This window comes from Macaca mulatta, chromosome 2 (assembly GCF_049350105.2).
Source record: "Macaca mulatta isolate MMU2019108-1 chromosome 2, T2T-MMU8v2.0, whole genome shotgun sequence".
Lineage (NCBI taxonomy): Eukaryota > Metazoa > Chordata > Mammalia > Primates > Cercopithecidae > Macaca > Macaca mulatta.
In genome coordinates this window covers 76,404,330-76,431,869 of record NC_133407.1, presented here as the reverse complement: position 1 = coordinate 76,431,869, position 27,540 = coordinate 76,404,330, and the positions used below count along the sequence as shown (strand labels likewise).

Genomic DNA, 27,540 nt, shown 5'->3' with positions numbered 1-27,540 from the left:
GGCAGTCACTGCTATATTCTACTCCATATAAAACATCCTGAAAAGCATTTTGATTTAAGTGAAGGCAGGGAAAGCATTGTCCTTACTCTCTCTGCATTTCCAGTCTCATATGACTAATTGAAGCAATCATGGATAGCTTTAATATGAGACAAACTAAGACAGCACTATACTACAAGCGTGACACACATTGTTATGAAGGGAAAAGCAGGGGAGATGAAATGGTAAATATGAAAGGCATAGGGTTTTAAATAAAAGGTTAAGAAATTTGGTTCTCTACCTCTAGGCATTAAGTATCATTGGACTACTGCACTGGGAATATAATGAATTGAATTATTTTATGGTGAAAGGTGGGTGGATTTACTTTAGAGAAAAGAGATAAGTTGAATAACTGGAGTTTGGGAAACCAGTTAGGAAACAATTACAATAATGTAATTATTATACCAATAGCAGTAAAGTAAATAGAATTACATATGAGATATTGAGGAAAAGCACTTGCAGAATTAAGTGTCAACATATAATGCTTAACAAAAAGGAATTAAGAGTCTTGCACTCACGTTGCTTAGGGAGAAATAGAGATATCAATTGAAATAGAGATAAATAAAGAATGGTCTTGATGGAAATGGTAAAGAGTTCCACTTTAGACTGCTGAAGATATCTGGAAATTTGGGCATGAAGCTTGTAAGAATTGTTACATCTAGAGATACATGTAAAAAGTCATCTGTGCTATTTACTAGCAAATGTGTGCTATTATTTATTTATCTATGCATCTGTGCGCAAGACTGGAATACCAGCACTTGTATATGTCCTATTTTCTGAAAGCTCTTCACATAACTCTCCATCTTTTGGTCTTTCTAATGGTGCTGGTGTCTTGCCCCTGACTGTCTTCTCCTTCTTCTTCTAAAATCCTTTGTATCCAATAATTTTTATGACCCAGGCAGGAACCTTGGCTTGCCTTTTTATATTTGTGTTCTATTGCATTCTTTTCTGTCTTCTAGGAAGAAGAACTCAAACAAATTAACTCCTAGAGGCTTCTTCCATTCCTTCTTCTCTTACCATGTGGCTGTTTCCTTTTTAGTTTTTTCACAGGCCTCTAAAAGAAGCAGAACATTTTTTATTATTTAATATTTTTAAGTATCTCTGTATTATTACTGTGAAAATTCGATTTTGTCTTTTTGTTGCATCCTGGTGGCAAGTAACATATGAAACTAGTATATTAGATCATATGACTTTTAACCTAAAGTGCATATTTGATGTCCATGATTTAACTACCATACGTTTGCAATTCTGACATGTACATTTCAAAGACAAAGTACGTAATACTCCATAAAGACAGTAGTTGAACAATCTGTTCTAATTACACTAGGTGTCAATCACCAGTATGAAGTTATGATTCATTTTTGTGTTCTCAATTTCTAAGCATTTTTTGAACACCTTATTGTATTGACTGAGGTTCACTGTTGGAACCAGAGCTAGGGTGGCAGAAGTAATTACTTAAAGCAAAGGCCAGTTTGTCTCACACGAGAGGGAGATGAGGATATGAAATGGAAGATATGCAAATTCAAAATCACACAAAATTTTTAACTGGAGAAAACAAAAAATGTTACTTAAAATATTTCTATATGTAAAGGAACATGTAAAGGTGGACTAATTGAAACTTGACAGAGGTTTACCCTTTCAATTCAAAGATGCGGTAAGCTGGGAAGAATCTTTGCTCTCACTTTTAAAAGAAGAAATAAAAAGACAAGTTGTTAACCATTTCTCTTGAATCTATCAGATAACTAAAATGAAAGGGAAAACAACTGATCTGAAATATAAGATTTATCAATGTTGTTGCATAAATCAGTAGTTTATAACTTTTCATTGATGACTAGTTTGCTATTGTATGGATATGCCAGAGTTTACAGACACTTTGGTTGTTTCCAGTTAGGGGAAATTATCAATAAAGTTGTTATACAAATTGATATACAAAATTTACAATCAGCTTGTCTATATTTACTTCTTGGAGTTTTGATTTAGATTATATTTTATATGTAGATCTAATAGTGGCAAATTGGCAGCTTAATACTGAGTTTTGCAATCTATGAATATGGCATACCTCTCAATTTTTAAAATCTTTAACTTTTTCATCAACGGTTTTTGATGCTACTCTAATTGACAATCTCGTTACCTATCAACTTACATCTCTGTCTATATCTATGTTTTAGTTTCATTTTCCAGTTGTTCCTTGCTGTTATTTAGGATTATGATTGAACTTTGTATGTTGACCTTATATCCTGTGACCTTGCTTTGCTTGCCTATTGGTTCTAGGAGCTTTGGGTTGATTTAGTGAGATTTTATACATATAAAATAATGTGGCGTATGAACAGAGAGTAAATTCCTCAAAAGTTTTGTTATATTTTTCCTACTTAGATCATTCTAGGCTGATTTTAAACTTATTGTTACATAACTGATTTTATATACTGAAATTTCTCCTTTATATAGCTACTGAGTCTTACAGAAATCCATGCATAATCTTTTAAAATTTTCCTTTTAGACTCATATTTAGTGTATTTCAAAGCCTAATTGCTCTACTTTATGCACACACATTATTTTAATATATATTTTGTTGAAAATGTAGTGTCCAGATGGTATGCAAAGCTGAGACTCTAATAATTTCAGAGTCATATTGAAGTCAATAATAATAAGCAATATTAGCTCATATAATTCTCTTAGTGATTTTATAGTTAGTATTTTTCCCACAATTTCTCAGGTAAACATAGTATAGTCAGCATTTATGTCCAAATCTCTTATATCAAATCCATTGCTTTTAAACATTATGCTAGCTTAAACCAGTAGCGTAATTAATTTTATAAATTTTACTATATAAAATGAGAGGGGTTTACAACATGATTTTTTTATAATTCAAGGAGTGCTATGTATGATAAATAAATAGATAAATATGTTGATTTTATATCTAAATTACTTATCTGTACACCTCTACTTTATGTCTTATACTTAAGGATTTGGTCACTTTTTCAACCTTAAGATCGAAGACAAGACACAGGGAATAATTTTTATTTAATAATTACTTTTTACAAAATATTACCTTCTAATTGTTATATCCTGCAAATTTTTTACAGATTCTGTCTTTCAAATATGTTTCTACTTTCCAGTGAAGATCTAAATTGCACACAATGAGACAAAATAGTTATTATAAGAACATCTAAATATAAAAGAAATATAATTATGAAAAGAGAAAAAAAAGAAAGAGCTACTTTTATGTTCTTAAGATACTAATAGTTCACAGCTTTGAGAAATCAAAGACTATCTGACAGTACAATTACTAATTAACTTACATTCCCAGAGAGAAAGACTTATGTAAACTACTTTCAGGGTTAAGGCTTTTAACAATTGCATGTTGAGCAGAAGATTATTAAACACTGATAGGCTGGTGAGGGTGCAATAAAACTTTATGAGTAGTTCAATATATACCTAAGCAACTTGCCCTGATCATTATTTTGGCAGCCTTATCCAAGTCTGGTATAACACAGCAAACAGAACAGGCTATGAAATAAGGTAAGTCTATAGCTCATTTTTTTTTGTTATTTTTATGTTTTCAACTAATTATATTTTTTCTTAATTTGTGTTAGCAGTATTCCCATCTGTCTGCACTAGGTTAAAATAGCAATATCATATATTTTAAGTTGCCATTTAAAACATGCAGTACCTTGTATTAAACAGGAAAACACATTTCTAATTTGTTTTAAACACAGGATTTTTTTTTTTTTTTTTTTTTGGCCCAACTCTTCACTATAACTTTTGTAAGACTTAGGTGGAATCATAACAACTTTTGTTTAATGACTCTATATGAAAGAAAATAAGTTGATTGAGATTTTGAAAAATAGATAAAGTATGCTTACATATATTCTAAGAAAATCTATATAGAGCAGAATGCTACATTTATAAAACATTTAATGTTTCCTAGTTGACTTTTCAAAGATCATTCTTCAAGTTGTTATACAATAAAGTATTGTTCATCTTCATAATAAATATGCAGAGAAAGGGTATCAATATATAATTTCCAAGAAGAGTTGTTTAAAATTACTGTAATCCAAAATTACAGGGATCGTATTTTTATCACAGTAATTTTAAGCAATTGTTTTAAATTTTGTTTTGATTTTTCTAGACAAAGGAGAGTTTGACTCATGACAAAAAATGCATTTTTTTAAGATTTCCCTTGTCAAAAAAGAAAACACAATTCTCATTACTGACTTCTTGGTAGCAAAGTAGGTTATCACTTCAAATGAGATTTACACTTATTTAAAGTTGAACACTAAATTTAACTTTGTCAATTCTCAACGTAGTATCAAGCAACTGGGCTTCATTTTTCAAACAGCTTTATATGTTACCTGTTGCTCTGTTTAGTTTACATTCATTTTCTTTGAAGATTACTGATGCAGTAATAAGCTTACATATCTGTAACAGAAAATTATATACTAAGAATGAATGCTAATCTGCAGATATTCATTTATAAGCTATAGTAAAAAATTAAGTTTTTGGTTACTTAATATTAGTCTCTGACTACTTTTACGATTTTTGCTAACAAGAATGTAACAATCTAATTGAGGAAATTGACATATACATAAATAATTGCAATGAACATTTCCTATGCTATGGTAAATGAAGAAAGGCTAGATTAACTCTGCCTCAGAGTAGTAAGGAACTCACCATGACATCTGAATTGAGAAAAATTTAGAATTCACCTAGAAGAGTGGATGAGCAGGGATTGAAACTGAACTGCAGGTATGAAGGCAATGTGTTATCTAAAAATTATGCTGTGGTACTGGGAATAAAATGAAGGCATAATTCTAAAAATTCTTTAAAGATAAAGTCAAATGGACTTACTGAATGATTGAATGTTGTAAAACCTATGGAAGAAGGAAAAAAAAGATGTTTAGGTTGGGAAAACTGGGCACTTAAGTTGACACAGTTACAGAACAGGGATCATTGTGAGACCAAAAAAAAAAAAAAAAAAATGGTTTTAAACCCAGTAATTTATTAAAGCATTTACTATAGAAATTCCAAGTTCTACTTTGGTATATGTCTTTGAATTAAGATTTATATTAAAATCATGGAATACAGGTAATCCATGGAAACCTGAGAACTAAGAAAAATAAGATATATGTGGTCAAAATTAAATTAAACAAATATACTTTCAGATAATTATTGTAGATGTGTTCTTTCCAGTCTACATTTGGGTATCTTCTATATGCTACCTCAAAAGTATAATGCCATCTAATAATAAATACATATTTTTGATATGAGAGTTTTATATATCTAATTTGCTGCTGTTTGATGGAGGAACTTAGTGATAATTCAAAAGATTTTTAAACAGACTAGCAACTCGCAAATATATACTGTTCTATCAAATATATGTATTTATGTTCTTTTTGACAGTATCATTGTGGAAAGTAGTGTTGGAATTAGAGAGACGAGAGTTCAAGAAAAAAACTGAAGTTTTTAACTTTGAAATATAACTTATTCTCTCTTAAGCTTAAAGTTCCTAATTCATAAAATATGAATAACTATTTCCTTCATAAAATTGTTGTGAGAATTGAGAAACAGTGCAAATGGAAGCCTTTGCCTTGCAAAATGCTCTAAATGAGAAGGCAATGCACACCTACTTGAATATATTTTTTCCATCTATATTTTCATCTCAGCATACTACTACTGTAATGCACATCAGTAATTCATTCCTTTTACTTTAAATTGCATGTATTGCTTACATTTTATATGAGGATAAGTTACAAGTTATTAAGTACATGCTTAATATATTATTAAGTGGGTGCTTAATTTAGGATGTTATGGAAGTGCTGTCTGCCACTCTGCATTGTACTTACTAAAAAAAAGAATGTATGTAATTTCATGAGAATTATTGGTGGTTTATTATAGTTATATATTTTACATTTTAAATATATATTATTTTCTCTTTTTAGATGGCAAGAAAGAAATTTAGTGGATTAGAAATCTCTCTGATTGCCCTCTTTGTCATAGTTACTATAATAGCTATTGCCCTAATTGTTGTTTTAGCAACTAAGACACCTGCTGTTGAAGGTAAGTAGTGCATTAAAAGCATGTCTACATTATCGTGAAGTTAGGAGGAAGTTACTCCACAATAGTTATAGGTTTTAAAAAATAATCTGTGTAAGATGAAACACTCATAAAAAAATCCAGGGTCAGTTACACAACTACTCCAACTTTTTCTATTCATTATATTCAAGTTATTTCAATGACGAGCTATTGTAATTAAGGAATCCATGTTCTTTGACATTAATTGCCTTCCCTAGCTACTTGACAAAGAGCAAAGAGGCAATGGGATCAAATCGTTAATGTAAGGTGGAATAATAGCTTACTGGCGTGAGCATCATCTCATTAGTGGGAAAACCTGGGTTTTTGCTCCAGCCTTTGCACACTTGCAAAGGAAATGAGGATTTGAGCATATATTCTTTGTTCTGGCTAGATTTTATTTTAAGGAGATAGAGGTTGTATGAAAAAGGCAGGTAGAGGAAAGTTGAAAAAAGACTTGGATAGTTTAATTATCTTTTTTCTGAATATTTTAATTCTAATTTAGAGTTGGTACATACGGAACGCTGAATCTCTTCATTATTCTCTCTTGAGCAAACCAGCCTTGTAAAAGATGTTACACATTATCTTCTAGACTATAGTTAGCATCTCTTATTCCTGGTAGTCTTTTGTTTTGCCTACTTCCAGAAACTGAGAGCTTACTCTATTATGAAGCAATAGATTTTAATAATATCTCATTGCTGGAATGTTATTTATATGGAGTTGGTATCTACCATTCTTTGCTATTCCAGCTTTCTCTACTCTACCTATCAAATTATTCCCTTGAAAGTACGTACTTTCACCTATTTTCCTCTTCTCTAATTTCTTCTCACCTTTTCTTTATGCTTTTCGTAAATCATATTGCTCCATCTTGTTTCTTAAGCTATAAAATACAAGTTGTAAATACAGTATGAATGTATATTTTGTTACCTTTTGAATCTACACCAAGTTGTTTTGTAAATATATTTTGTATTTCTGAAGAAAAAGTCAATAGGATTCTACACTGTCAATTTTAAAAGTATGACTGGATCTTTTCCTTTTGATGACTAGTGCTTGAATTTGTAGGTCTTTTTTAAATGCAAAATTTATTTGAAAATTTTCATTTTATATGAATTCATGTATTATTTCAAAAAGTACTTGTTACTTGAAAAATCTGAGAAAATTAATTTAATGTCATGTTTTATTTTATTGAGTTCTTTCCTCCCCCAGAAATTAGTGATTCTACTTCAACTCCAACTATTACTCCTGCGATTACAAATCCTTCTGATTCAGGAAAATGTCCAAATGTGTTAAATGATCCTGTCAATGTGAGAATAAACTGCATTCCAGAACAATTCCCAACAGAGGTCTGCAACAAAAGTCTTTACTATTTTTAATGAATATGTAAATTATTATATTAAGATAATTGTTCAATATAAGATCAATCTTATTTAATAAAGAGCTAGACATAAATTAGGCTGCATTTATCTTTTTATCATAGCTCTCTATTAAAAATGATAGATAATAGAAGTTACTGAGTTTGCTTTCCTTTATCTCTGCTCAGTTTAAACTAGCAAGTTAATATTCATCCATATTTAACAAATTATCATTAATTTTATAAATCTTCATGAAATTCTATCATCTCAAATCTACTTATTGAAGAAAGTATACCTTTGATAATATAGAACATTTAAGAGATGATATGTATGTTCCAATAGAGTATTTGTAATAATAGCATTAAGAAGTATCTGTGGAACATAAAATGATACTCATTTTATGAAAATTATTATTTGTTTTTAATTTAGCAATTAGAAGTGAAGAAGAGAAAATGGAGAAAATTAGCGGTAACCAATTGGATTCATGTAACCCACGTTCAATCTTCCTTTATTCCCACACAGATTTGTGTGGGAAATCTGTGTGGGAATAAAGGTCTATGTGTGTGGGTGTATATGCACATATACATGTGTATCCTCGGGGAATTGGTTTCAGGACTTCTGAGGATATCGAAATCTGCAGATGTTCAAATATCTTATATAAAATGGCAGTATTTGCATCTAACTTATGCACATTCTCCTGTATACTTTAAATCATCTGTAGAGTATTTATAAGTCTAATACCATGTAAATGCTATGCAAGTAATTGTTATACAGCAGTTTTTTGTTTACATTATTTTTATTACCATGTTGGTATTTTTTGTTCCTTGAAATATTTTTGATCCACAGTTTGCTGTATCCACAGATGCAGAGGGCTGACTCTATGTACTGACATTTTGCAAATATTTGCATTTGCAAATATGATATGCAATTATAAATTTCACCTTCTCCACTCCACCTTACCACACACAAATTAACTGAATAAACTATAAAATTTATTTTGTTCCTATTCTATCTTCCCTACATCATAGTAAGCATATAATTTTCTAATTAATTTGCCACAAACAAATTTGAAAGAGATGAGATTTTCCTTAGAGTAATACTATGAATAGTAGGCCCTATAGCTTACCCACTGATAGAATAGCTAAATAACATAGTATTTACTGTGATACACTGAGGAAAGTGGCCAGATATTCTCTTTACTTAACCTTTTTAGGTGGAGCTTGCAGTGGGCCGAGATTGAGCCACTGCACTCTAGCCTGAGTGACAGAGCGAGACTCCATCTGAAAAGAAAGAGAGAGAGAGAGAGAAAGAAAGAGAGAAAGAAGGAAAGAAAGAAGGAAAGAAATGATTGAAGTTGAACATATAATTCTATGAGGAACAATATGGGTTTTGAAGGTCTTATAGGGAAACAACATTTGAAAGTGAATGGTTTATAGTTTTGTTGCCTACTATTAGTCTTTACTGTCAACTTAAACTGTTAGATTGCTAGATTGCTGAAGAATGTTTTCAGTGTGTAATAAATTATATTTGTGAAGTAAACAAGTTAAACTTCAGCCAATATATTTATGCTTGTTATTTATAAAATGACAACTTACAGTTTTAAAAGTTTAACTTAGTATATCTCAAATGAATTTGAGTATTTTCTTGACATTTTTAACTAGGAAAGTGCAACTTAACAAAATGATTTTAAAGAGATTATCATTTAAGCGGTACCTTATTCATAAAGTTCTGGACTTATATGGAAGCTTAGAGTGTTTTTCAAGGCTAAATTAATACTCCAATGTCACTTTGCTAGTTTACAGGCAAAACTGGAATTAGAATAGTAGTATGCAAAGTTCAATGTGAGCTCATGTTTCACGAACTCAGTAGTCACTGTTCTTTAACGAGCATGTCATAATTTTCTCTAAGTGGATGAATTTTCAAGGTTGTATTTTTCTATTATACAAAATGGATTTAAAAAGTAAATAATAAAGGAATGAAAAATGAAATCTACCTGAAATTAGAAAATGGGCCTAGATATTTGCCTTTTTCTGCTTTAGGAGATGTTGCAATTTTCAAATACAACTTTTATTCAATCTTTGTCACTCAGGGTTTTTTTTTGTTGTTGCTGTTGTTGTTATTTATAGTTATATATCTTTAATAATACTTTTCATTAAATACCTTAAATATTCTTTAAAATACTTCAAATGTTAATTTTCCACCATCTTAAGTGATCAACTAAATAAATAATTTTCATCTTAAATATATACACTTACTCTTTTAAATATGAGAACCATTCCATCTGACTAAATATTATTTGTTCCAAATGTAGTGATAGAGATTGAAGTTGGTTAAAGTAATGATTTTCAAAAAATTTCCTTAACTAAAAAAAGATTTATCTTGAATTTTCATATACATGAGGATAGATCATGATTGTTAAATATTTGAAAATTGGTTATATTAAACTTACTGTATAAATTATTGTATACTAGAAATGGCATGTTTATTGTATATTAGAAAGGGCATGTTTACTTAGTGCACAATGATGAGAAAATATAGAATAATCAAATGATTACCTAGGAAACAGCCATAATTCCATGCAAAGTGCATTAGCTCAGGCTGCCATAACAAAATTCCACAGAATGGTTAGCTTAAACAATAGCAATTATTTTCTCACAATCTAGGAGGCTAGAAGTCCAAGATCAAGGTGTCATCATCAAGGCTGGTTTCTAGTGAGGCCTCTCTTTCTCGCTTGTAGACAGCTGCCTTCTCATTTTGTCCTCACAATGAGTATTTCCTCTTTGTGCAGAGAGAGAGATCTCTGTTGTCTTTTCCTTCTCTTAAAAGGACACCAGTCCTAATGAATTAGGGCTCCACCCTTATATTTTTATTTAAACTTAATTAATCCCTGAAAGGACCTATCTCCAAATACCTTCACATTGGGGGTTAGAGCTTCAACATATGAATTTTGGGGGCATAATACAGTGAATATACATATCTATGTATTGTATACACATATGTTACTACATATAAAATTATTACATTTAATATATATAATCACATAATTGTATATCATATATGATGAAATATGTTACAATATGATAAATTTATTATACTTTTATTTGCTAGAGTTTAACTGTGTCAAATGAAGCCAAAAGGAAAATAATTAGATAAGAAACTAAAAATAATGAGACCTGAAAAATAGGAAGAACAACTAAACATAAATAACAAGTATCAAAATCTTCACAAGATAAACTAAAATTACCAATATTTTTAAAGCAACAACAGGGATATATGTTTTTAATTGATATATTGGTGTGTATATGTAGTAGGTTAAATAATGTTTTTCAAAAATTCATATCTACTTGGAGTCGTTGGATATGACCTTATCTGGAAATACAGTTTTCCAGAAGCAATTAGTTAAGATGTAGTCGTGGTGAATTAAGTTGGGCCCTGGGCTGAATGACTAATGTCCTTATAAGAGGAAGGAACCACACACAGAAACAGACAGGGAAGAAAGCCATGTGAAATGGAAGCAGAAATTGGAAAAATACACCTATAAACCAAGGAACGCCAAGGATTGCCAGGAGCTACTAGGAGCTAGAGAGAGACAAGGGAGAATTATTTTGTGAAGCCTTTGGAGGCAGCATGGCTGCGCTGACACCTTGAGTTAGGACTTATAGCCTCCAGTACGGTAAGAGAGTAAATTTTTGTTGCTTTAAGCCACCTTTTCCAAGGTTTTTATGAAAGCCATAGGAAAATAATATGGTATATTTTCAGGAAATGAATGTAAGCCTATTTTACTCTATATTTTTTAATTATTTAAATTGTGATTATAGTGTGCTTATTTCTTTCATTTTATTTTTTAAACTTAACACCTTTATGTGTTTATATATGTATTTATGTAAATGTATTTAGACTTTTATATACAAATCTTTCGTAGAGACTGCTGTAAATAATATATTTTTGTATTTGTATTTGTATTGTACAATTGTCTCTTTGTATTGCTAGGAGTATTTCTTCAGGTTAGATAACCGGAGATAAAATTGCCTGATCAAAAGTTGCACACACTTTAGGCTCTGATAAGTAATTAGATCCAATTGTACCCCAGTTTACAATATATATGTGTGTATGTGTGTTTGGGTATAAATATATAAATATATACCCAAACACACACATATATGTATATAAGGTGTTTAGAGAGATTTTATATATATAAATATATTATATATAATTATATATGTATATAATAATATATGTATTTTTATTATACATAAAAATAAAAATATGTGTATTTTTATTTAATATAAATATGTATTTTATATATAATATGTACTTTAATATATAAATGAATATATAAAATCTATATTTTATATATAATAAATATACATATATTCCATATACTTAGCTATTTAAATATTATATAAAATATATAAATATATAGTATATATACTATATATATTATATATGTGTGTGTGTGTCTGTATCTGATACCATTTTAATTTGAGGATGAAATAGCAGAAAGGTTAGTGCACACTTTCAGCTGATTAAAATGGAGGTTTTTAAGAACTTATTTTCATGGAAAGTAAGCAAAGGGGAAAATCCTACAATTTTTCGAATTATAAAAGTGTGTCACACTATTAAATTTACATAGTAAGAAGACTTGTAATGATACTGCTGTTCATGCATAGCGTCAATATTTGGCTAAACTATTTATATATAAACTTATAATTTTTCTTTCACTTCACATAATATTTCATATGGATAATAAAATTACTGAGAATTCAGTATTTTGCTTTATTAATTGAATGCAATTGCAGCAACTACTTGTGATACCGGCACATAAACTAGTTAAGATAGTTTAATTAAATATTGAACTAGTAAGTCGGTAGAATTAAATCCCTTACAGATTTTAAGTGGCTTTAAATTCAGGGCCATATTTTCATCCTTCTAGTTTAAATTTCAGCTTGATAGATAATTAGTACAAAATAAATATTTCAGTTCTTCCATATGAATACCATGACAACAGAATAAATTATAATCGTTTGGAGATCAGGTTTCTTTAAAATACGTGAGCTTACAAAAATTTGTATAGATACGTGATTTTAATAATCACATCTCAGGTCATAAATTTCTGACAGGGTGTAATTAATTCAATTTATTAAATGTATTTCTTCCAGGTAAAAGAAACAAAAGAGCAAATGCTATTTTACCATATTATACATTTGAAAAAATTAGATTATTCAAAAATTAATTGGAAAAATAGAGACTGGGACATCTGATAATAGTACTAATGATATAATTCCTTTTAAAATATTTTATCAGGGAATTTGTGCACAGAGAGGCTGCTGCTGGAGGCCATGGAATGACTCTCTTATTCCTTGGTGCTTCTTCGTTGATAATCATGGTTATAATGTTCAAGAAAACACAACAACAAGTATTGGTAAGAAGTCCTTTACCGTGTTGATTCAATATGATATATTGTAAGTGAAGCAAAAATGTGCCTTAATTTTTTCTTTGGAAAAATACCTTAAATAGAATCAAATAAGAAATATGTTCCTGAGAATGTTCAAATTTCTTATTTTTGCATGATTGTAACAAATTTAAAAAGTACTCATTTGTGGTAAATACAGTAACATAAATATATTTAATAATTGTTAACATTATAAATCAAGTCACTCATGGCAGCTTTTTTTATTCTTTAAGGACTTGAAGCCAAATTAAACAGGATACCTTCACCTACACTATTTGGAAATGACATCAACAGTGTTCTCTTCACAACTCAAAATCAGACACCCAATCGTTTCCGGTTCAAGGTTCGGTTTTTAAGGTTTCCAAAGAAGATTTAATACTAAAAGACATTTGATGGGCCGGGCGCGGTGGCTCATGCCTGTAATCCCAGCACTTTGGGAAGCCGAGGCGGGCGGATCACGAGGTCAGGAGAACGAGCCCATCCTGGCTAACTCGGTGAAACCCTGTCTCTATTAAAAATACAAAAGATTAGCCGGGCGTGGTGGTGGGCGCCTGTAGTCCCAGCTACTGGGAAGGCTGAGGCAGGAGAATGGCAAGAATCCGGGAGGTGGTGCTTGCAGTGAGACATTTGATGAACACACCTTTCATCCTACAAATATATTTTCTCTCTTGAGAAATATTTATTCCAAGGCGAAGGATTAATTAAACTGCACTTCTCTCAGATTGTTTACGCAAATATAACATACAAATAATAATAGTGTGCTCTGTACTTATTTTTGAAGGATTTAAATAATATCATTCATGCAAAATATTTAGCTCAGTGCCTTGAAGAAAATAAGCATTCTCAAGAAACATTTAAAATTTATTATTATTTAAACTACAGGCTATGATAGAAGATTAATCTAAAATTTAATTTGAGAAAAGTGTTAGTGTTGTATACATGCAACATAATACTTCCTTTCATTGATTATAAATTTTATTCATGATTTTAAAAGGTACGATTCTTCTTTTTTTTTAAGAATGTAGTTTACTAGTATAAATATTTTGGATTTGGAAGTAAAAACAGCACCAAATTATTTGTACATCACCTTTTTAGCAATAATTTCACGGAAACCAAATTTTTCTTTTTCTCAGTGATTCAATTTTATTTCAGTACTTCTTTTTAGTTTCTCTAAAAATTTTTAAACAAAATTTCTTTTCTTTATGGATAAGATAAGTTTCTTATCTTTATATAGTTATATAAGGACCCAAACATTGAAAAGCATTGAGAATGATTAACTTCACAAAGGTCTAGTATTTAGTGTCTTGATTTACTAGTATACAGTGATTGATTACTAGTATTCAGTAATCAATATTTGGTAATACTATCATTTTTATATCAGTCAGTAAAAATCTGCACTTAATTTTATACACAATACTTCATAACCAGCTAAATCTATGTATTTCTTTAATATTTATACACTTTGTGCATAGCCACTCAAAAATGTTAAAATTAAGGTTCTGAATAGATTAATACTCTTCTATGAAACCAATCACCATGTTATTTTTTGTTCAGAACTTGCATTTAATAGTTCAGAAATGGAATATTAAATAAAAGTCTAGAATCAAGTAATGTTAATTTGCTTAAATCTTTCCAGATTACTGATCCAAATAATAGAAGATATGAAGTTCCTCATCAGTACGTAAAAGAGTTTACTGGACCCACAGTTTCTGATACACTGTATGATGTGAAGGTTACCCCAAACCCATTTAGCATCCAAGTTATTAGGAAAAGCAATGATAAAATTTTGTAAGTATATTATTTTACAATTATATGAGTTTATTCTGTTATTATAGAATTGGAAAGTCTTAATTTCAAGACATTTTTGGTAGAAATAAATTTCCTCCCAAAAGAGGGTAAGTGGATAGGTTTATAAAGTTTACAGTGATAAAAGAGTTTGGTTTCTTGTGGATGAAAGATGCTGGAGCATAAATCAGAATCTACAAATAAAGGTTGAACAAAGATGAAGGTGGAGAGCTTCACTAATGCAACTCTAGTCTTGCATATATTTGTACATACATAGAATAGCTCTTTTGTCTTTCCCCCATATTTATGATATTTTGTTGCCAATTTGTAGAATCAGACAGTTACTATTCAAAGATGAAAGAGGAGTTAGTTCCCATATTAATATTAAAATAGTTTATATATATGTAGAATCCAATATAGACTGAACACCTTCATTATGATTGTATGAGGTGTGTAGGTGCAAGAGATTTAGTAATTTCCTATGAATGGTTTCAAGATAAATGCCCTTGTATCCCCAAGAATTGCTAATAAATCAATTGTCAAGATTAAATCTCAGCAATTACTCTTACTAAATGTACTTTAGTACTTTTGTTAATGACTTTATGTTAAATCATAAAAATATTAAATACCATGTGAAATAAGCCAGACACAGAAAGACAAATACTATATGATCTTCTTTATAAGTGAAATCTAAAACATGTTGAAATCATAGAAGCGGAAAGTAGAATTATGGTTTCCAGAGACTGGGAGTGGAGGAGAATGGGGAGATGTTGATCAAATGATTAGACAGAAACAACATGTTTTTGAGACCAATCAACATGGTGACTATAGCTAATATTAAAATAATAATTTAATGTATATTGCAAAAGTACTAAGAGACTACTATAAATTCTAAATATTTGCAGTAAAATGTATGTAGGGTGATGGATACGTTAATTAGTTTTATCATCAAATCATGTGTATCAAAACATCACATTGTATCCCATTAATACAGACCTCCCTCAGTATCCATGGAGACTGCTTTCAGGACAATCCCCGCTCCCCCACTGAGTATACCAAAATCCATGGATGCTCAAATTCCTTATATAATATTGTGTAGTATTTGTATATAACCTACGCACATCCTCTTGTATACTTAAATCATTTCTAAATTATAATGAATGCAATGTATATTATATGTAAAGAATTGTTATACTAAATTGTTTAGTGAAGAATGATAATAAAAATATGTCTGTATGTATTTAGTATAGATACACCATTCTTTTTTTTTCCCCCCCTCAAATAATTTCCATCCCTGGTTGGTTGAATCCATGAATTCAGAACTCACAGATATGGAGGGTTGACTGTATATACAATAACTAATTGTCAATAAAAATAAAAGCATACAAATCTTAAACGTCATTTAGCATTTCTTGTAGTACCTATTTCATCTGCATAAAACATAAAACTTTTTTAGGGGAAAAATGCTTTCAAACTTAATTTTTAAGGGTGGAAGCCAGTAAAATACTGTATTTTAAAATCTAGTACCCAGAGCAAGCAGAACTGGGTTTGAAACTTGGCTCTCCTGCCAACCAGTTTGTGGTCCCTAAAAACATCAACTAATTATCCCAGTTTGTGTCATCTGTGAAATGTGATTGATAATGGTAGTTATGCTTTAAACTTGTGATGAAAAGTAAAGGAAGAAATGGATGTGAAAGATATTGGCAAAAATTGTGTCGATGCAGTGAACCAATTTTTTTTATGGGGTAATGTGTGTGTTTCTAAGAAGTGACCAAAGCTAACCACAGGTGTGTTTAAAATGAAATATTCTGGATAACGTTAACATAAACCTGTATCTGGTAGAACTACATATATATATTTATTTCTTTATTTCTTTATATATATGATTAATATATGATTATTTCTTTATTTCTTTTATGGTGATCATTTCTTTATTTCTTTTATATGATTATTTCTTTATTTCTTTTACGGTACAGGTTTGACACCAGCATTGGTCCCTTAGTGTACTCTGACCAGTACTTACAGATCTCAACCCGTCTTCCAAGTGATTACATTTATGGTATTGGGGAACAGGTTCATAAGAGATTTCGTCATGATTTATCCTGGAAAACATGGCCAATTTTTACTCGAGATCAACTTCCCGGTGATGTAAGAAACTATTTTTCTTGTTATAAACATAATCATTATAGTGCAGCAGATGATAATCTTAGCATATTTGAAAACATCGTTTATTTTAACTGATCAACTAAACTATTTGAATGTCACTGATACCAATACAAAAGCTTGTTGCTGTATTGTTTAGCTTGAGAGTGACAATTGATAGGTTTTAAATGGACTCAGTGACTAACAGATTTTGTGAAGTTTTTCATGGGATTTCCAGTTTATAAATGGTTTATTTTGACTTTCATGATCATATTTTATTATTCCTTTTCAAATCACCCTTGTACATCCATCAATGGCTAGCCATTGCACTAGAATAATTCTGTTTTACATATCTTCATACAATATAATGTCTGCCTAGCTACCAGATACTATCTCGTGCATCTCTGTCCTTCTTATTGTTCTATAATATATGATCATTTTCCATAACTTCAAATCTTTGCACAGTTTGTTTTTTTTTCTGATAAGTACAGAAACCTGATGTTCTTCATCACTCATATTATATCATTCAGCTCTCAACCGAAATTTGATCTTGTAAGAACTTCTCCCAAACTCTCCAATAAGGACTTAGTCTTTATCTTTATACTTGACTTAGTATAATAATCATATTAGTGTGTTACTCCTGTATATGTTTGTTTCTATGTTTTTTGCTCAAAAATGTGAGATTTTTGAGAGCAAACATCATACCTTTAAAAAATATTTTTGATTCATGATTGACTTTGATCAAATGTTTGTCAGTTATTTCTTTTTAATTGGCAATGTTGTTTCTATATCAAAAATAAACCAGTGAGTAGTTGTTTTAAAGAGTTTCATTTGGTACAGAATTTCTAATGAATTTTACTAATTTCTGTTTACAGCAGAGTGAGATTAATTAATTAACACCAGAGAGAGAATGTCAGAGCTAATTTACATACATTCTTTCCTTTAAAAATCCATATGCACTTAGTCAGGAAGTCTTTTTCCTTTCACCATATCACTGTATTTCCAGTTTGTCTCTATCATGTAAGCTCCTCATCAGCTCTCAAGAAACAGACTACTAAATTTTTATGAGGGTACATATCATTTTGGAAGCTCCTGCAGTACCTTGGGTGTACATGAGGCCTAATTGATAAACATGCCATTACCTTATCATGACTAAGTTATTATTTTAATTTTGTATTTTATTTATTTATTTTTGAGATGGAGTCTAGCTCTGTCACCTAGGCTGGAACGCAGTGGCATGATCTGGACTCACTGCAACCTCTGCCTCTTGGGTTCAAGCGATTCTTCCGCCTGAGCCTCCCAAGTAGCTGGGATTACAGGTGCATGTCACCGCGCCCAGCTAATTTTTCGTATTTTTAGTAGAGGCAACATTTCGCCAGTTAGCCGGGATGGTCTTCATCTCCTGACCTCGTGATCCTCCCACCTGGGCATACGCTATTAAAACTAATGTAATTATAATAAAACAGGACAGTTAAGTAATATATTAATAGTATATGTTATATATTTTATACATTACTATATTAATAATGTTAAAAAGTTTGAAGTTTTGTTTTACCTATAATGTTTCATTGGTATGTATAGTGAAGACAATTAGTATAGAAACATGGGAAACAAATTATAGTAACAAATTAATTCATGAAGAGCATATAAAATATATAATCTTTTTGTTTTAAATATATTTGAAAATTTTATTTTCACATTCTTGCCTTATAGAACAATAATAATTTATATGGCCATCAAACATTCTTTATGTGTATTGAAGATACATCTGGAAAGTCATTTGGCGTTTTCTTAATGAATAGCAATGCAATGGGTAAGAATAATTTATTTGATAATATATTTATAGATTTCACTTGAAATGTTTTAAATGCTCTCTTTATTTCAATCATGCATATTGTATGTCAGAGCAAACTCTATTATAGTTAATATTAACGTATGAAATTGTTATAAGTAGATTTTGAAATTAAAGAGAAAATCAATTTTTGCATGCCAGTGCATCTATTATGGGGAGAGTATGCTATGTTGTGGCATTCAGGCACTTTATTTTCCTTTCAGAGGAGTACCAAAACACATCCATGCCAATGGGTATTTTCATTCCCTCAATCTCATTTGTCTAGATAAGTAAACATACCACTACAAATGAAAATAAAAAAGATGTCCATGGAAATAGAAGAGAAAATTTTTTAGTTCATCATAATTCATATAATGTAGTATTTTAGTTTTTAATATTATGAGTATAATATCTCTTTAATAGGTGAATTGATGATAACAAAAAATTGAAGAAATTAATCACATTTCAGCAAGATCAGTTTATTACATGGTTATCCAGTCAGTTACTGTGTCTTGTATTTAGAAAAGTTAAATTAAAACTTTTGACACTTTGTCCTTTAGAAGTTAATATGTGATAATATGACCTTTCAGAGAATCTTCAGTTTAAATGACTAATTAAAAACGCAGTTTTAGAGAAACATCTTTTGGTGTCAGAGAATTAATCCTTTGCAACTAACCCTTTGCAACGCAATATCCAGGGGGAGCTTTTGCCACCATCTGTGAAAGAAAATAGCTGGGACATTTTATTATAAGCCTCAGACATGTTGGCGTTTTACTTTTTCCCTATGTTATTTCTGCATTCAATATTTCATTATTTCTTATTTCAAAATATTGTAAAATAATGTCGTTAATACAAATTAATTTAAATGGAATTTGCAATTCATTACTACAAGCCCTTTCACGATTTACATATAAGTTTCCCAATTTTATTTTGTAGAGATTTTTATCCAGCCTACTCCAATAGTAACATATAGAGTTACTGGTGGCATTCTGGATTTTTACATCTTTCTAGGAGATACACCGGAACAAGTAGTTCAACAGTATCAACAGGTGTGTTTCAGGTCTATTTTATAAAATTTTTTCTGCATACTTTTATTTCATCTAATATGACCACATATTTAGATGACTTTATTTTACATATTAGGGGCCTCTTAGCTAAATGTTTTTGAAAATCTTAACATATTTAAGATGCAGCTGGGTGGTTTTTACTTTTCCCAATGAACTCTATATGTACTCAAGTTTCTATGTTTCTGAATTCAAAATTTCTTGCTTCTAGGCAGCTGAGTTCGATAATTGGATTTCATTGAGATTTTGAATATTAAATATTTACTTATTCATGACTTTATATGATGGAGTAAAGCAAAAGGAACGATCTTATTTAACACAGAATAGGCAATAAATGTAGAGGTCATATATCCTTTTGGTCAAAATCCTAGAGGTAACTGAGTTGTGGGAAAACCGATGAATTTAGAAATTCCTATTTCTGTAGTGGACCAAGCAAGTTCAGTGCAAGAGAGTATCAGTGTCACATTACAACGGATGGTATAATTTTGCACATGGAAATTTGGATGTAACTGGTGTTATTTTTTTCCACTAAAAACTGAATATTAGGTTATATGTGATGCATAATCATACTTGACATAAAAATTTTTCTTTGGTTTAGGCATATATATACATATATATATGTATAGGATCCATGATTTCTAGGTAACAATCAAGAAATTACTCATGTTGGGTTATTGTTTTCTATTCAAATGAAATAATAATAAATTCATAGTAGGTAAACTCCAGGAAAATTGACTCCTATCCTGGGGCCTTCAGAGGGTTGAGTTTAAAACCTAGTCTGAAACTGTACATCTCAAGTTACTATCTAAGCAACTCTTATTTATATATTAAGTAACATCTTGTATACTGGAGCTCAATATGGGCTTTAGAGAGCTGGGGAATCCAGGACCTACACTGAAGATGATTCTAAAACTTGCACGTAATTTCTCTCTTCTAACTGTTGATATATATGATTCCTGGTGTTATAATGGAAAAGAAAATTATTTTCATTGGTATAAGATTTAAAGATTATGCCTATTTTAAAAATCTTATTTTCTTGATATACCTTTTGACATAAAATTCCCATTTGCAAAAATGATCTCAAAGGATGATTACTATAAAAAACTTTTAAAATTAGGATCCAAAAATCTGAAATGAGAGTAGCTAGGGTTTTTTGCTGTTTAATCATTTACAAGGTATAATCATACCCAAATTTATGTTTATAAATGTAAAATTTAGAAAAGAAACACACAACATTTACAGTCTCTCTAATATAAAATCATAATTACAGTTCTAGGCTGGTCTACATATAGACTTTGTGTGTGGTTATCACATGAACAAGAGGGAGAAACACTACTCTTTGACATTTCAACTGTCAAACATCAGTTGGCATAGCTATCTCCCACATGTTGAGTAAAGTCGGCAGAATGTCAAACTATTTCAAAAAAAGTATTGTTACATATATGCTGATTCTTCACATATATATGAGAAGAAATTTATGTCAGCATATATGTTGATTCTTCACACATATATAAGAAGAAATTTCAATCACATGTCTAAATCCTTAATTTTATGGGACATATGGTGTTTAGGAGTATGGTATAAAAAATACTAATTCTTGAAAGCTTTATTTGATATAAGGTTTATCTGATACCAAGTTTGAAATAGGTTTAGTATTTCATTTGAATAGAAAACAATAACCCAACAGGAGCAATTCCTTGATTGTTACCTAGAAATCATGGATCCTATACGTATATATATATATATGCCTAAACCAAAGAAAAAATTTTATGTCAAGTATGATTATGCATCACATATAACCTAATACTCAGTTTTTAGTGGAAAAAAATAACACCAGTTACATCCAAATTTCCATGTGCAAAATTATATCATTCGTTGTAGTGTGACACTGATATTCTCTTGCACTGAACTTGCTTGGGCCACTACAGAAATAGGAAGATATGGCAATCCATTTGCCCCCAGGAGGAAGAAATGAAGCTGAGGCACTGCATGTGAATAAGAAAGAGTCTATGCAATAACTGGGTGGGAGGACTGCAGAACATATATTTTATTAACATTTTTGCAAACCAGGAGATAGATAAGTGCCAAAATGTAGGGAAACAGAAATTCTGTACTTTCAAACATTTTTTCTGTTTTTCTTATATGGTGACTTGTAATAGAAAATAGGATGGTGGTGGAAAATTTTCCCTTTTATCATCATTTATTTGTTGTTTTTATTGTATTCTCTTATTTAACTTTCTGCAATACTTGAAACATATCTCGGCAAATGCTCCTTTTTGGTATGCTGCACTTTCTAATTTTTAAGCACAAACTAAAACATGAAGTATAAGACTTAAACTTGTTAAAAATTTCATAACACATTCAAATAGAATAGGAAATTGTTTAGAATCCAGGTAACACTAATTGTTTGTTTAAATTATATAAACAAATGAATATTAGAGATATAAGAAAATAAAAGGCACATTAACCTTGGTTATTAATGCTAACTATATTTTTTCTACTCAAACTAATTATATTCTCATTTACTTTAAGCTTGTTGGACTACCAGCAATGCCAGCATATTGGAGTCTTGGATTCCAACTAAGTCGCTGGAATTATAAATCACTAGATGTAGTGAAAGAAGTGGTAAGGAGAAACCGAGAAGCTGGCATACCATTTGTAAGTAGAATGACGGGTTCGTGGGAATATATAACTTAAGTTAAATATTGTCACATAATAATACCTATAGGAAATTGTCACGAATATCTACTATATACATTATATAATATAATTACAAGGCTACCTTTTAACTGTAAAGTATATTTTATCTCATATGTAATGCCCTTGCCTCCTGAAAGTACAAATATATGCTTTTGAAGAACCGATTGTTAGTTATACTAGAACAGAATACATATTCCACTGTAAACAAAACCATTTTTAGTTTTAAAAATAAAACTTAATTTTAGAATCTATATATTTTCAAAAAATGCTGAAATGTGTAAGTTTTTGATTTTTGTGCATTGAAATCTACGTATATAAAAACAATGCATATCTAGTCATTATCACTGAAAAATATGAATAATCACTTAATGCTTTTGTACTTAATAATTAGAAAAACCAGTTTTACAAACAATACAATTACTTCTTAAGTGAAATGAAAACGATGGATGTTCATTTATTTTTTAAAGATTATGTTTATGATACACATTCATTGGAGTTAAAGATTGACCTGACTGAGAGCTCTTTCAGTACTATGTATTGAAATACAATCATCTAACTTTCAGGATACACAGGTCACTGATATTGACTACATGGAAGACAAGAAAGACTTTACTTATGATCAAGTTGCATTTAACGGACTCCCTCAATTTGTGCAAGATTTGCATAACTATGGGCAGAAATATGTCATCATCTTGGTAATAATCAATTATACATTAATACATTTTTAGTGTCTACACATGTGTAAGTTAATAGATTTTTGCATAGTTTCTTCTTTCTGTTATTAGGATCCTGCAATTTCCATTAGTCGACGTGCCAATGGAGCAACATATGCATCCTATGAGAGGGGAAACGCACAACATGTGTGGATAAATGAGTCAGATGGAAGTACACCACTTATTGGAGAAGTAAAATATATTTATTAAAATTGTGTCACTCAAATTTTCTTCTCTGAAACAATGAAGTTTCTGTGGACGTGCATGTGTGTGTGTGTGTGTGTGTGCGCGCGCGCGCACGTGTGTGTGTATATCTGCTTTCAAGTCTGAATTTTGTATTTTAATTGTGGAGGAAAACATTAGACGAAGAAGATAATCAAAGAATTTATAAAACAGTTCTTATAAGAAGTCATGTAAAATGTAAAGATATACCAGATAAATTTCTCCATGGCTTGATCTTAGTAGATTGTATGTGTTTAGGAATTTATGCATTTCTTCTAGGTTTTCCAATTTATTGGCATATAGCTTCTCATAGTAGCCTCTAAAAATTACTTGCATTTCTGTGTTATCTGTTGTAATGTGTCCTTTTCAATCACTGATTTTATTTATTTGGGCCTTGCTTTTTTTCTTAGTCTAGCTAAAGGTTATTTGATTTTGTTTATATTTTCAAAAAAACAACTTTTCATTTTGTTCCTCTTTTATACTTTTTTTTTTTCAATTTCATGTATTTCTTCTCCGATCATTATTTTTTCTTTTCTTCTACTAATTTTGGGTTAGGTTTGCTCTTGATTTTCTGGTTCTTTAAGACACATGATTAGGTTGTTTATTTAAAGTTTTTCAACTTTTTTAATGTAGGTACTTACTGCTATAATTTTTCCCCTTAGCATTGCTTTCATTTTATCCCATATATTTAGTACGTTGTGTTTCCATTATCAGCTGTTTTAAGACATTTGTAAAATTTTTTCCTAAATTTATTCATTGACCCAATGTTTATTCAGGAGCATATTGTTTAATTTTCATGTTTTTATGTAGCTTCCAAAGTTATTCCTGTTATTTATTTCTAATTTTATTCCATTGTGGTGGAAGAAAATACTTGATATGATTTCAATTAAAATATTTTAAGTCTTGTTTTTGACCTGACATATGGTCTACCCTTGAGAATAATTCCTGTGCTTAAGAGAAGAATGTCTGTAGCCATTGGATACAATATTCTGTAAAAATCTATCAGGTCCATTTAATTTATAATAAAGATTAAAGACAATGTTTCTTTGTTAGTTTTCTGTCTGTCTGGATGATCTGTACAATGTTGAACACGGGGTGTCAAAGTCTCCAGCCCTATTACATTGAGTTCTATTTATCTATTTAGTTATTTGTTTTATACATCTGGGTGCTCCAGTGTTTGATGCATATATATACGCACATATATATGTGTGCTATATGTGTGATATATATACATTCATTGCTGAATTGATCCTGTTATTATATAATTATGCTCTTTTTCTCTTAATATTTTTTGTCTGAAAATCTATTTTGTCTGATATCAGTATAGCTATTCATGCTCTTTTATGGTTTCATTTGCATGGAATATCTCTTTTCATTACTTTATTTTCAGTCTGTGCATCTTTATAGGTGCAGTGTGTTTATTGTGAGCAATAGATCATTAGATCTTGTTTTCTAATCCATTCAGCTGTTCTATATCTTTTTATTGGAGATTTAGTTCATTAACATTCATCGTTATCATTGATAAGTAAAGGCTTACTCCTGCTATTTTTACATGTTTTCTGGTTGTTTTATGGTTGTCTCTATCTTCTTTCCTTTCTTCTGTCTTCCTTTTAGTGAAGGCAATTTTATTAGGTGGTGTGTTTTAATTTCTTACTTTCTATTTTCTGTGTATATGTTGTAGTTATTTTGATTTGAAGTTATCAGGATGCTTGCAAATAGTATCTTACAACTCACTATTTTAAGCTGATGACAACTTAACACTGATTGCATAAACAAACTTACAAGCAGAGAGAAAACTAATAAAATCTCTACACTTTAACTTCATCCTCCTGCTTTTTAAACTTTCAGTTTCCATTTATATTTCATTATACAGTCTGTCTTGAAAGGTTGTAGTTATTTTTTATAAATATGACTTTTAATCTTTTTATTCAAAATACAAGTAGTTTACATACCACAAATGTATTGTTTTAATATTCTGTGTTTTCTGTGTACTTACTATTCCCAGTCAGTTTTGTATCATAATTTCTTAGTCCTTAACATCCGTTTTTGTTTGTTTGTTTGTTTGTTTGTTTGTTTTTCCATTCTCCTGGCTCAGCCTCCAGAGTAGCTGCGACTACAGGTGCCCGACATGACGCCCGGCTAATTTTTTTTTTTTTTTTTTTGGATTTTTAGTAGAGACGGGGTTTCACTGTGTTAGCCAGGATGGTCTGGATCTCCTGACCTCGTGATCCGCCCGCCTTGGCCTCCCAAAATGCTGGGATTACAGGCATGAGCCACTATGCCCGGCCTTAACATTCTTTTCTTTCAGACTAAAATAATTCTCTTTAGCATATCTTATAGGATTTGTCTTGTGTTGATGAAATCCCTCAGCTTTTGCTTGAGAAAGGCTACATTTCTTTTCCAGGTTTGAAGGATATTTTCACTGGATATTTTAAAAATATATATACTTTGCTAAAAATATATATATTTTTTTCCTACAGCATTTTAAATATGTCATGCAACTCTCTCTCCTGGCCTGTAAAGTTACACCGAAAAGTCTGCTGCCAAATATATTGGAGCTCCTTTGTAGGTTATTTGTCTCCTTTATCCTGCTGCTTTTTGCATTCTTTCTTTATCCTTGACCTTTGGGAATTTAATTATTAAATGTCTCGAGGTAGTCTCTTTTGGGTTAAATCTTCTTGGTGTTCTGTATCTTTCTTGTACTTCAATATTGATATCTTTCTCTAAGTTTGGGATTTTCCTATCATTTTCGCTTTTAATATACTTTCTACCTCTCTCTCTCTACTTCCTCTTTAAGGCCAATAACTCAGATTTGCACTTTTGAGACTATTTTCTACATCTTGTAGCCATGTTTAATTTTTCTTTATTCTTTTGCTCTTTTGTCTCCTCTGACTGTGTATTTTCAAATAGCTTGTCTTCGAGCTCACTAATTCTTTCTTCTGCTTGATCAATTCTACTACTAAAAGACTGATGCATTCTTCAGTATGTCCATTGCAATTTTCAGCTCGAGTTTCTGCTTGATTCTTTTAAATTATTTTAATCCTTTCATTAAATTTATCTGATAGAACCCTGAACTCCTCCATGTTATCCTGGATTTCACTGAATTTCCCCAAAACAGCATTTTAAATTTTCTGTCTGAAAGTTGACATATCTCTGTCTCTCCAGGATTGGTCTCTGGTACCTTATTTAGTTCATTTTGTGAGTTCATGTTTTCCTGGATGGTCTTTATGCTTGTGGATGTTTGTTATTGTCTGGGCATTGAAGAGATAGGTATTTATTGTAGTCTTCACAGTGTAGGCTTGTTTTTGCCCATCCTTATTGATAGGCTTTCCAGGTATTCTAAGGGACTTGGGTTTTGTGATCTAAGTCTTTGTTAACTGCAACTGTATCTGCTTTAGGAGGCACCTAAAGCCCAATAATGCCATGACTCTTGCAGACTCATAGTCTATGGCTAGGGCTGTTCTAAATGCTCCATCTATGGGTGTCAGCTGATTTCTGCCCCTTCGTACTTTCCGTTGTGGCAGGCCAACACTGAGTTCCAATGCAAAAGACCACAATCGCTTTGCTGTCCCTTCCCAATGTGCACAGATTCTCCCTCCATGCACCATGGACACTGTTGGGGAATGTGAGAGGGGTGGCGCATGCATTCCAAGACTCTCTTTCCTACCCTCTTCAATGAGTCTTCCCTTGATATGATGCTAAAATCAGGTACTGTGATCACTCATGTGAATTTGGTTCTTAAGAAGGTGCTTTGTCATGTGTGGGAGTAGTTGTTCAATTTGGTGCTTCTGCAGGGGAACGGTCATTGGAGGCTTCTTTTCAGCCATCTTGTTCTGTCTCTCTGCCGTAAGCTTCATTCTTATCACATTCATCCAACTTAAAGTTTCTGGTGAAAGTCTTTTAAGTAATTATGAACTCCTTCTGCAAAAAAAGAAAACTCACGCAGTTTCTTACCCTTAATTGATATTTCACAGAATACATCTTAATACCAGCTTTGTTCCTTATGGACAGATCAGACAGCCAATTTGAAATATTTGGATACAAAACAATATAATTTAGCTCAATTTATCTGAAATTAAATTCTGCTTACCTAATGTTATTATTGTAAGTAATAAGTAAAATAATATAAAATAATTTCAAGAAGCATAAATCAGAAAAAGACAGCATAATACAC

The 27,540-nt window shown here is 30.7% G+C and overlaps 1 protein-coding gene across 1 annotated transcript in view; it reads left to right on the top strand.

Moving 5' to 3' along the window:
- The first annotated feature begins 3,404 nt into the window (after window positions 1-3,404).
- Window positions 3,405-27,540, top strand: part of SI (sucrase-isomaltase) — a 101,743-nt gene continuing 77,607 nt past the window's right edge. Inside the window, exons 1-12 of the mRNA XM_015131688.3 lie at window positions 3,405-3,555; window positions 5,976-6,093; window positions 7,312-7,448; window positions 12,762-12,879; window positions 13,143-13,252; window positions 14,546-14,697; window positions 16,671-16,842; window positions 18,550-18,649; window positions 19,604-19,716; window positions 22,264-22,389; window positions 22,995-23,126; window positions 23,217-23,336. Of these exons, the coding sequence (XP_014987174.3) occupies window positions 5,976-6,093; window positions 7,312-7,448; window positions 12,762-12,879; window positions 13,143-13,252; window positions 14,546-14,697; window positions 16,671-16,842; window positions 18,550-18,649; window positions 19,604-19,716; window positions 22,264-22,389; window positions 22,995-23,126; window positions 23,217-23,336 (1,398 nt within the window). The 5' untranslated portion in view covers window positions 3,405-3,555. The remainder of the gene's footprint in view (window positions 3,556-5,975; window positions 6,094-7,311; window positions 7,449-12,761; window positions 12,880-13,142; window positions 13,253-14,545; window positions 14,698-16,670; window positions 16,843-18,549; window positions 18,650-19,603; window positions 19,717-22,263; window positions 22,390-22,994; window positions 23,127-23,216; window positions 23,337-27,540) is intronic.